Below are 12,472 nucleotides of genomic sequence, written 5' to 3'. Positions count from 1 at the left end.
TGAGGAACCCCCCTCTCTGTCGTTGTGGATCGATGTTGACTGTGGCTCACATCTTATTGGACTGCCCCAACTTAGCCCCCCTACGACGGACATTTAGCTTTCCAGAATTGCTACTCCTGGTGTCGGCTGACGATGCCTGAGTGGCGGATCTCGTTTTGCATTTTATTCGTAATGGGGTTTTTTTATTGCTTTGTTTAAGGGAGGGGCCCTTCCAACTTATCGGTGAGTGGAGGGGATGGCAGGCTTTCATGCTCCCGCCTTCACCCTGACTGGATTGGCTTCAACTGGGCTTGGTGGTTCACTCCAGCCCTCTGCCATCCCACTCCTTTCCTCATGGGGTCTGTTATGTCCTGAGCATCTCTCTTGTCTCCTGTGCTTCTTCGTTCATGCCCCTGTCATTAGTCATTTTCTTCCCCTCACCTCATCTTCTGTCCTTTTCCTTCCTTCCCTGTCAATAGTTTATCATTTTATGGATGTTGTAGTTCCCTCTTTAACTGTGGGATTTTATCGGTTTTAGTTAATCTCAGGTCGGAGGGACTGATGACTGTGTAGTTTGGTCCCTCCACCAACCAACCAACCAACCAACCATCCTTCATTTTAGATTTGAGAAGGCATTGGACTTTGCACCACAGTGCTGAGTGGTACCTGAAATATTATTGTATAGAGTTTCTTCAGGAATATATAATTGGCTAGATTAATTTTTGACTAATAGAACCCAGTAGGTTATATTGGATAGCAAATGTTCAGCAGAAACTAAAGTAACATTCAAATTTAGATAACATGTAGTCAAGAAAGACTGTGTGCAAATTCTGGATCCTCCATCATACATCTTGTATGGGAGGTCTTCAGACTAAGATAAATGAAATTAGGCTGTGTTCCTTGACATATAGACTTAATCCTTTTTTTTTTTTTTTTTTTTTTTTTTTTTAATAGTGAGACAAAAAAACTGATCTTATTGATAGGACATATACCCGTTGATGACCACTCTACAATGGCTGTAGAATATATGTGTAGAAGGATTTTCCTTTATGATACCTTGAATCTTGTATATTGTTATACCTCAGTTGAATAGCATGTCTTATTTAAGAGAGTGTGGCTCAAATTTCTCTCTGACCATCTGGATACAGGTTTTCAAGCACCCCTCAGACACTCGAGACAAATGTCGTGGCTCTGCAATTGGGACAGAAAATTCTGCATCAGAGCTCCTGCCTTCATCCTGGTCCCATATGAATGTGTGCTCCACCTTTAATAACTTAATCATTTACAGGATGCAATATAATAATGATTTGTTCCTTTGTTACTCAGCTTGGTGTCTGGAACATGTCAACTCTGTTCATCCTACAATAAATGATTGTGTGTGTTGCACATGGTTCTTTTTGTGCAAAAAGTCATCTAGATCTGGCGGGGGGAAAAGGTCGCAGTACCGAGAAGGAGTTGTGCGACATAAATGAAACTTGTTGGGCACATTTCTACATCTGATAGACGATGTCTATTCAAATTTCGTCCCGATCACATCAGAGTTGTACTAGTAGCACCACTGTGAGGATGCCAGTCAGGTTTGCTTTAAATACACGCTTAACTGTTGTGAGCATTAGTTACCTCTGAAATTGGACACGGTGTGTCGATACTAGTCGAGAATGCCTTTAAGGCAACAAAGATGCCATTACCGACATGTCACTGAGTTTAAATGAGGTTGTGTAGTAGGGCTATGAAAAGCTGGAGTTCCTTCTTCGATATTGTAGAAAGACTTTGCAGGAATGTAGCCACAGTACACGATTGCTCGCAGTGGTGGTCGGGAGAATGTATGGTGGCAAGAAGACCGGGCTCTGGATGGCTATATGGCGCTACATAGAGGGAAGACTATCATGTTCGGTGTATAGTTCTTGCACATCATACTGTGTCTGTAGCAGCCATTTGAGCACCAGCTGGAACCACAGTGACACAATGAACTGTTGCAAATTGGTTACTTCAAGGACAACTCCAAGCCAAACATCCTATAGTGTACATTCCATTGACCCCAAACCACCACCATTTGCGACTTCAGTGATGTCAAGTAAGAGCTCATTGGATGGCAGGGTGGAGGTCTGTCGTGTTCTTCTGATGAAAGTGGGGTCTGCCTCGGTGCCAGTGACAGGCATATGTTGGTTAGGAGGAGGCCAGTTGAGGGCCTGCAACCAATCTGTCTGCATATAGACACACTGGACCTATACCTGGAGTTACAGTCCGGGGTGCAATATCGTATGACAGCAGGAGCACTCTCGTAGTTATCCCATGCACCCTGACTGGTAATGAACTGCGTTCCAGGGGGTGTTTTCCAACAAGATAATGCAGATCCACTTACTGCTGATGTGAAACTTCCTGGCAGATTAAAACTGTGTGCCCGACCGAGACTCGAACTCAGGACCTTTGCCTTTCGCGGGCCAGTGCTCTACCGTCTGAGCTACAGAAGCACGACTCGCGCCCGGTCCTCACAGCTTTACTTCTGCCAGTATCTCATCTCCTACCTTCCAAAAATCTCATTCTGGAATACTGCTGATGTACCGAGCATGCTGTACCGAGTGTCAACGTTTTACCTTGGCGTGCTCGATCACCGATCTGTCTCCAGTCGAGCACGTGTGGGACATCGTTGGATGACAACTCCAGTGCTGTCCACAAGCGATATTAACCGTCCTTGTATTGACTGACCAAGTGCCATATTCGTGGAACTCCAGCCCACAGACTGACATCTGGCAACCGTACAAAAAAATGCGTGCATGTTTGCATGCTTGCATTCAACATTCTAGCAGCTACACCAGTTATTAATGTACTGGCGTTTCACATTTGATATGGCTTATCTTATGCTTACATTAACCTGTGAAGTTGCAATATTAATCACTTACATATGTTACCTAGACTAATATATTCCAGAAATTTCATTCCTCTACATTAATTATTTTCTGGTGTTGCGATTTTTTCCCATCAGTGTATATATATTTATTTATATACGTCAGCTTGGCTGCTGCTGTCATCAGATCAAAACTCGGAACTTATAAAACAATGTTCAGTGTCAGTATTAGTAAAACCCCTGCCTACTAATACTGACACTAAGCATTGCTTTCCAAGTTCTAAGTTTCAATCTGATGACAGAAGCCAAAACGGTGTTATAAAAATAGAAATATATCAAGTGATGTCGATGGCATCATTCACAAAATATCCACAGCTGCAGACTCATTCAGGAAATTTACTTCTGTACAGAGTTCATTCACGTACCTCAAATCAATTTATATCTGGACCAAAGTCCACTTAAAAATATTATATCACTACATGATATTTGTCTCTCTATTTATTTCTAGAAAACATATAGTTCAGACAGCTATCTAAAAATGATTGCATGTTGCATTTTTGTTAAGGAGCTTGAATAATGATCAGAATCTACTAATAGTTTCATCATCAAACAGAATTTTACACGGTTTCATAGAAATTTACTAGAATTATAAAGCTACATCTGTAATTTATAAATCACTTTAACTATTTGCAAGATGGACCAACACCACTGAATACGGTGACATTTGTTTCGAGAAGAGGCGCTGCTGTTATTCGCTGGAAAGGCCATGGGAATATTGAAGAGGTTGTTGAGGAAATATTAGGAATCAACAGTGTTCCAGATGCAGAACTTCGTAAGTCGCTGCACACTTGTGCTAAGAGGAACTGAATTCTCTCTCTCTCTCTCTCTCTCTCTCTCTCTCTCTCTCTCTCCCTCTCTCTCTCCCTCTCTCTCCCCCCCCCCCCTCCCCCCCACCCTCTCCCTCTGTGTGTGTGTGTGTGTGTGTGTGTGTGTGTGTGTGTGTGTGTGTGTGTGTTTGTTTTTATTGCTCCTGTTAAATTTGCTATGTCCACAATGTTAGTTTGACCCTGAATTTGTGTCAACATATTTATAAATTTCCCATGATTTACGCATTACGAAACAATATTCGTTGAGAGAAAAAAAAAAAATATTATGCTGTCATGTTGGCTGACGACTGGTGCTTGCAAATATTACATGGTTAAGTTTCTTGACAACTTGGCACTCTACTCAGTGGATTTGAGCTGGTAAATGTGTAAAAGTTGGAACAATTTGTGCCGTATCTCCCCCTGCTGCCAAGCACTACTTGGCGCGATGGCTGATGGGAGTAACTAAGTTTGTTCGAATAAAGATATCATGACCGTTCACAATCATTTCCAAACTCTCTATTATGCAAATGCAATTTCGTGATTGTTGTGATCATCGTGACACTTTTGTCGAATCATATTTAGCGTGTTTCGGTATTTGTCCTCTTGTAGCGCTAGTTGACACCATCATTCACTGTGTGTTGCTCAAATGTTTTTAGTTTAAACACAATGCTGGTCACGTATTTTTTCATGCTGAACAAAACGTGTTTCGTGAATTTATTCTCATTGTCAAGTGCAGTATTATCGTATTATTTTTTGTGATGTTACACGAACAGTGTGAGTGATAGTTTGGATTTGTGTGGTTTTCTACATAATTGAGGAGGCGCAGTACCTGATAACTTCAAAAAGACGACTATGGTGAATGAGAGGCAGAATAACACATTCGAACACCACACAAAGTACTTGTGTACATATTTGCACTTGACAATGAGAAAGAATTCTCGAAACACATCATTAAGCATGGAAAAATACGTAACTACTGCTGTATTTCATTATTTAAGTAATGACTGACAGCTGCACGCTTGCCAAAAACATAGATTATGATATTTGAAATTAAGTCAAGCGTTTCCACTTCCCAGACAGTTATCAGTTCCAGTTACATCAGTGGTTTTTATTAGACAATAAACTTTTATTAGATAATAAAAAAGTCCCTGACACATCTTTTGAGCCTGTTATGTACGTATATCATACATAATGTGCGAAAATGCAAGGGGGAATCCTATATCTAACTTTCTACAGTTTAAAATGTTATTTCCCACATTTTACATTTTCTCGCATTTTACATAATTTTTTTTTTTTTTTTTTTTTTTTTTTTAAGTCCCTTGAAAAGTGTAAAAGTGGGGTTTCACTGTATTTGTGCCTGTGATAGATGTGATGTAATGATTTATGGAAACCAAGGGGAAAGGGAGGAGGTTGGTCGTAAGAATGATGACAATATGCTGCAGAGGGAGACTGAATTGTGATGTAATGTGGGAAAAATCTCTGGTAAGGATAGACCCTTTTTTGGTGTAACTTTCTGAAACCATAGTCACATTACAGTTGTTTATGTTATGGCTGTTATCTGCTTATAGTAACTGAGCTGGTATCCCTCGCCAGTACCTTCAGTACCGAATTCCGATATTTGGTCAGACTGCTTTAGCTTTATCATATTTTCTTATTTGTTTTATATCACACATGACAATCATTTATGAATTGTTACTGAATTATCCACTGCACACTCTTTTAATTTGAGCTGTTTGCCACATTAGGGGTGAATGCACTGGACCCATAGCTATGATCTTTGTTGTATAAAAGAAAAAAAAATTGTCATGCTGCTACCAAATATATTTATTTGCATGCTGTTTTAAAGGTGTTATAGCTTCATTTTCAATGAAATAATTCATTTGAGATTGTACAAGTAGGTGTGCATGTGCACTAACACACTGTTAGAGCCTTGTCCCATCAGAAATCACAGTGAAAATGCGTCCTTGAAAATTGGCACATGTTGATCCACATGTTGTGTACAAGGACAAAAACAAAAAGATGAAACACTGATTATTTTTAAAAAAAAAAAAAAAAAGGTGGAGCACATACAGTGTTTTTGTTGAAGATAATGTCACCAATTATATTTTAATTATCCTATTTGTTTGAGGTATGCTGTGGGTTGTTGGCTTCCTAACACAACGCGCCCCTGTTTCCTGCAAGCACCTGGAGCGTCCAGATGTGCCCCTATGCAGTCTGATTCCGGGCACAGTGCGCTGTTCACTGGAACAACGATACAAGATCAAATTCTGCATGAAACTTGGGAAGGCAGCTGCTGAAAAGTGTCCAATAATTGAGCAGACAGTTGGAAATGAATACTTGTCAAAATGCAGGTGTTTTGTGAGCACATTTTTTTGAATGCTGAGATGATGTCAGTAACAAAATTCGCTCTGAACACTCTTCAGCGTCAAAAGGTGAAGACCGTATAGCTTGTGTGCGTGAAGTTTTGAACACAGACAGTAGAATGAGTGTTGCCAGTTCCCAGACACTCTATCAAGAGAATACACCAAGCCATGCTGCCTTCTTGGTGACAGATTGTGTGTTCAAAGATTATATGGCAACATTGCCCCAGTGCTCTGCACAGACCTGACCTAACTCCAGCAAAATCTGTTTTGTTTTCCTGGCTCAAGACACCCTTGAAAGGATGCTGTTTAAAGACCATTGTCAATGTGAAAGTTGCTGCTACATGTGTCATAAAGGACATTGCAATCCAGGCTTTCCAGGATGCCTACAATATGTGGAAATTTCGCTGCAGAACAATGCACAGGTGCAGGAGGGACCCCTAATTTGAAGAATTTTGATTCATTTTACTGTTCTGATCAATAAATTAGTTTTTATGGCCTCAGTGACATTACTTCATAAATAAACCTTGTATCAGTGGCAGATAATGTTGAAGTATTCTGTTGACCATCACAAAGTCAGGTCACTCACTTCTGTGATGATTGATCCACGATGTCTTTCATCTGTAAGAAATGGATAATTGTAGTGTGATAGGTGTTTGCAACAATATCTGTACTGATATGGAATGCTTGTCTGACTATTATGTCAGGTGGGTATTGTCACCTTCTCTTCTTGTTACATATATCATTGTAGTTCAGTTGACCGGCATGATGAGGATATTTACTGAAATATGAGAGAGAACCCCAACTTTCCCCAGGATTTTTGATAACTTCTTTCTCTGGCTATGTTTTATCTGTGAAAATGCCTGATTGCTTTAGTTTCCACATTGAATTATGCCAATTTGCAACCCCTTATACCATAGTCCATATTTTTCGTTGAATTTTTGCAGCCTAACATGTTATTCTACTGTTTCCATTGTTTCTTGAATTGAAGGATAACTTACTGGTAAAAATCATACCTTTTACTACTCCATTTTGCACCACTTACACTATTCACATCACAGCAATATTTTGTATGTTTTCAATTTGTATACACACTTGTGTGTGTTTTGCTTCCCATCTTTAATTATAGTAATTCTGTTTGGATGATTTAATTGTGTAAATGTGGAATATTTTTTGCTTATTTGTAAGATTTGAAAATGAAAAAAAAAATATGCAGAATGTTTCAAATGCTTGTGTTCATAACTATCTGCTTACAACTTTTTGGACTTCCTGCATTGCAGGTGAGTTTGGTTACCCTTCAGAAGAGTTCGTGAGATACCTCATGCTAGGTAATTCAGACAGTGAAGAGGTATGAACACTTAACATAGTAACTGTCTCATTATAATTTATTTAAACACTTTCGAACGATTTTAAAATCCTTTCTTTTTAGGTACCAGTGGCAAGTGGGTCTGCAAGTCCGCTTGAGAGGTGAGGACTTTGTCATACAAAATCCTTTAATTATGTTATTGTTTGAAATTCCTATAGTTCACAACCACAGTTAACTGTTGCATATTTTTCTTTACTCCACTTTCATCTTGAAGATGTTAACCTTTGCGTGTTGTTCCTGCAAGGCGATGTCACTACTAATTTATGAAATCGATATTATGAAGTCATAGTAACCTTGAGCCCCTCAGTAGCAAAATCTTCATTTCTCTATCATTTTCTCTGTTTTTGTGATATAGGATTGCAAGTTTTGCATCCTAGCTCCTGTAACTCTCTTCTGCCTTTAATATTCTTGTTTAAATTATGACTATAATAAGCAATGGAGTATTGTTGTGGATGTCATTTAGCAATGAATGCCTATTTCTGGCGAATAAGTTTTTTGAATGTTTATAACTGTATGTTTTCCTATCATGCATTACTTGCCTTTTTTGTTGTCTGTGTGCGCTAATTCCCCTAGGGAGATCAAGTAGCATTTGGAATTTCTTTTTAGCTAAAACTATGACCTAATTTCTTCTTTGTTAATTGTGTTACAGAAAATTAGTTTCTCTGTTAGTGAAAAGTGTATGAAATATAAAGCTTTTCCAAAATTATGGTTTCCAAGGGTCAAATTTAGACAAGTCTTCCGCAATATTTCTCTCGTGTAACCGCACATCTGAATATTTTCAGAATTCATGACACTAGAAAAAGGGGAGAAAAACTAAAGAGGTACCTTAAATTTCTATTGAATTTTTCTTTGGTAAATAAAGTGAGATGCAATGGATAGTTTTTTAAGTGCATGCCATTATATGACGGGATCAGAAAAGATTTGTAGTATGAAGCACCATGTGGAAACGCTACAATGTGCTTTCTGGCTACAGAAACCAGTTCTCACATGTACTATAGCCAAGAAACAGAGTAGTTCATGTCATTCTTAACATAATTTTTTATTTGTTAGCACAAAGTGATTGTGTGTCATCCTGAGGGCGCACTGAAGGCTTTAGTTTGATGTATGCTCTGATGTTTTTTGCTTTGCTGAGACCCAGTGAAAAAATGTCCTTAAATTCATTGCACAATGAGTCCAGGTCCTGAAAAGATACTTGTTTTGATACTAAATTTACTGCATTGGTGACTGAACACAAAAGCATTGAATGCATCCAAACCAAAGAGATTTTCTGCTCTTCTCCTGTCCACCACAAGGAAGGTTAGCTGCTGTACCACATTTTTATATTTAGCTTCTGCAGTGAATTGTCTGTCAATGAGGATCATCTGCTTACTGTACCAAAAGATTTTTTTGTCAATGAAAGTTGCAGGGAACCTAGTGGCACGTAAGTTTTAATATTCAATAAAGATGTGCCAGCACTGGTGTCCACTTGAAATGTCACTGGCTCTCCATCGATTGCAGAGTGCGTCATATTAATGTCCATTGGTTGTTCACTTTGTTGCTATGAACGAAATGTAGAAGATTTACACACTGCTGAGATGTGCCCAGACTTGTTACATGTATTACAGACTGACCATTGATGGGGTTGATCTTCCTAGGAATGCCTTTTTAAAAAATGCAGGGCAAGAAGGAAACGGGTGCTGTGTGGGCTGTTTTCTTGCAGTGACTGGAACCCACACTGGGGCTTCTTTATGATGCTGCTTTATTGCTATGATGATGTCTGCCTCATTGGAGGCGAATGACATTCACTGTCTGTAGTGTGGTATGTTAATTGTAGCAATGTCTGCTCAGGTTTCAAGTATCTGCCCTGTGGCTTGAGATACCTCAAAAGATTATGCCAAAGCTAAGACCTGTTGTAGAGATGGATCATCAAACTGTAGTGGCTGTTGTCGTACCTCTTTATTGGGAGCTCATCAGATAGTTGCATCCCTCACCATTACATCTGCATGTGACTTGCCATGATTAGCTGTGGTAAATCTACATTTCCACACAGATTTGCAGCCCAAACTCTGTGTGATTGGTCTGGATGCTTTTTGCACTGGTAGAACCTAAGATGCTTTAATGTATGCATGTCCCTGAAGATATCTGGTTAGTAGAGCACACGTTACATCTAAAGATTGTTTCGACCGTTCAGTGAAAGGGGCCAGCTTAGAGATAAGATGGTATGTTTGTGGCTTAATCCATGACAAAAATATAGCCTTTATTGTATAAATGTCAATTACCTGAAACACTGCAAAATGTTGTTTGAGGCACTTCTCACAGATTTCCCATTCCTTCTCTGCCTCATTGTAGTGTGGGAATGGAGGTGAATGCATCACCTGTGCAGCCTGTTGCCTGTTCACAAGCCCTGCCTTTTGTAGCATAGAGTTCTTTTCATGTTGAATCTCCTCGAGGCAAAGCTGGGTGTTCGTTTGTCACTGCAGAAGTGCCCGCAGCACTGCTTCCAAGGAAGTGGCCATTTTTTCCATGATCATAGCATGAAAGACACTATTGTTAAATTGAAGAGCCAAAAAAACTGGTGCACCTGCCTAATATCGTGTAGGGTCCCCAGGAGCACGCACGAGTGTTGCAACATGATGTGTCACGGACTCGACTGATGTCTGAAGTAGTGCTGGAGGAAATGGACCCCATGAATCCAGCAGGGCTGTCTACAAATCTGTAAGAGTACGAACAGGTATAGATATCTTTTGAGCAGCACATTGCAAGGCAGTCCAGATATGCTCAATAATGTTAATGCCTGTGGAGTTTGGTGGCCAGTGGAAGTGTCCAAACTCAGAAGAGTGTTTCTGGAGCCAATCTGTAGCAATTCTGGATGGATGGGGATGTTGCATTGTCCTGCTGGAATTGCCCAAGTCCGCTGGAATGCACAATGGACATGAATGGATGCAGGTGATCAGAGAGGATGCATACGTGTGTGTCACCTGTCAGAGTTGTACCTATACGTATCAGGGGTCCCGTATCACTCCAACTGCACACGCCCCACACCATTACAGAACCTCCACCATCTTGAACACTCCCCTGCTGAAATGCAGGGTCCTTGGATTCATGAGGTTGCCTCCACACCTGTACACGTCCATCTGCTTGATAGAATTTGAAATGAGACTAGTCCGACCAGGCAACATGTTCCCAGTCATCAACAGTCCAATGGCAGTGTTTACAGGCCCAGGCAAGGCATAAAGCTTTGTGTCATGCAGTAATCAAGGGTACACGAGTGGGCCTTCAACTCTGAAAGCCCATATTGATGATGTTTCATTAAATGGTTCGCAAGCTGACACTTGTTGATGGCCCAGCATTGAAATCTGCAGCAATTTGTGGAAGGGTTACACTTCTGTCATAATGAATGATTCTCTTCAATTGTTATTGGTCCCGTTCTTGCAGGATCTTTTTCCACCTGCAGCGATGTTGGAGCTTTGATGTTTTACTGGTTTCCTGATATTCACAGTACACTCATGACATGGTCGTATGGGAAAATCCCCACTTCATCGCTACCTCAGAGATGCTGTTCCCCATCGCTTGTGCACAAACTATAACACCACTTCAGACTCACTTAAATGTTGATAACCTGCCATTGTAGCAGCAGTAACCAATCTAACAACTGTGCCAGATACTTGTTGTCTTATATAGATGTTGCCAAATGCAGTGCCATATTCTGCCTGTTTACTTATCTCTGTATTTGAATACACATGCCTATACCAGTTTCTGTGGCGCTTCAGTGTAGAATGACAGTAAACACTGTTAATGGTACTTGTTCATAGAACATGAGTTCACTGTCCATAGCACTGTTAGTAGAATGGAGATTTATAGTACATGTACTGAGGTCGACCTAATTATCACCAACTGTGTAGTGATTGCTACACAATTAAGAAAGAGCATGCAACAGTTAACACTTATTTTTATTGTCAAAGCATAAGACTTGCACCAGTGATATGCAAAGCAACAAAATAGCTGTAATCCGAGAGCAGGGTCCACCAAGGAGTCCTGGCAATCCTTAAAGTATGAGTACTGTCACGAGTCGTATCAGAACTGTGAACAAAGAGTAATTTGTGGAGGCAGGATCGGCTGCTGGTATAGCCACCCATTGTCGTTGGAGGTGCTGGTGGTGGTAGGGGTTGAAACAGCACAGACAGTTAGTTTCATAAACTCAGCAGTGATGACAGTGCTGTGTCAAGTGGTGTGTTACTAGACTAACCAGGAGTGAACCTCTGCAGCTGGTGCAGGGTGTCGCCATGTCGGGAGCAAAGAGCCACATGTTGAGCAGTTGTTGGCCTCTGAGGAGCTCGTGGCTTAGTGTACCTCCTGTGGGCCATATATGTTGACAAAGTGAGAGCATTACCACAAAAATTCCCATTTACCTACTTAAGTACTCAGTTGCCCTGTGACACCTTAATTTTGTGTGTCTTTAGTATCTAATTGGAGATATTGTACTGTTTTTAATTTGGTATATGTTGGCGAAATTTCTATGAATTGTTGAGCTGTCTGTAATGCTTAGTTATAGAATGCTTGTGCATTGTTTGTTTTTTGCTAATATTTTATTCTTTGTGTTTTTTTATGTTACCAAAAATTTCCAGCTTGGAGAAACAAATACAGCCCAGCACGAATAAAGAAAGGCAGCCGAGTGTGGAGAAGGAAATGCAGGCCAGTGTGGAGAAGGAAATGCAGGCCAGTGTGGAGAAGGAAATGCAGGCCAGTGTGGAGAAGGAAATGCAGGCCAGTGTGGAGAAGGAAATGCAGGCCAGTGAATTGTCTGGGAAGAAAAATATCCCAGGGCAGCCCAAGTGCGTTTGTATTATTTTTATTTATATTTATTTTTTAAAATAAATATTTACATTTGTGAATGAGAATTTTCTCCTCTTTTTGTATTATTAGGGAGTTGACAGTACTTCAGATCCGCTGCCCAGATGGTTCCTCAGTGACTAAAACTTTTAAAACTTCCAGTTTGTTATCAGAAGTGAGGGAAGTCATAGCAGCACATTTTTCATCTGAAGGGTAATATTTCATATAGCTGCTTATTTTAACTATA

The 12,472-nt window shown here is 40.2% G+C and overlaps 1 protein-coding gene across 2 annotated transcripts in view; it reads left to right on the top strand.

Moving 5' to 3' along the window:
* Nucleotides 1–12,472, top strand: part of LOC126469742 (UBX domain-containing protein 4-like) — a 128,558-nt gene that overhangs the window by 81,225 nt on the left and 34,861 nt on the right. For both annotated transcript variants that reach the window (XM_050096953.1, XM_050096952.1), the window contains exons 3-7: nt 3,519–3,656; nt 7,331–7,398; nt 7,480–7,517; nt 12,021–12,227; nt 12,319–12,438. In XM_050096953.1, the coding sequence (XP_049952910.1) occupies nt 3,519–3,656; nt 7,331–7,398; nt 7,480–7,517; nt 12,021–12,227; nt 12,319–12,438 (571 nt within the window). The remainder of the gene's footprint in view (nt 1–3,518; nt 3,657–7,330; nt 7,399–7,479; nt 7,518–12,020; nt 12,228–12,318; nt 12,439–12,472) is intronic.

Source organism: Schistocerca serialis, chromosome 3 (genome assembly GCF_023864345.2).
Source record: "Schistocerca serialis cubense isolate TAMUIC-IGC-003099 chromosome 3, iqSchSeri2.2, whole genome shotgun sequence".
Taxonomy (NCBI): domain Eukaryota; kingdom Metazoa; phylum Arthropoda; class Insecta; order Orthoptera; family Acrididae; genus Schistocerca; species Schistocerca serialis.
The sequence above is the reverse complement of the archived record's forward strand: the minus strand, read 5'-3'. Positions and strand labels throughout refer to the sequence as shown.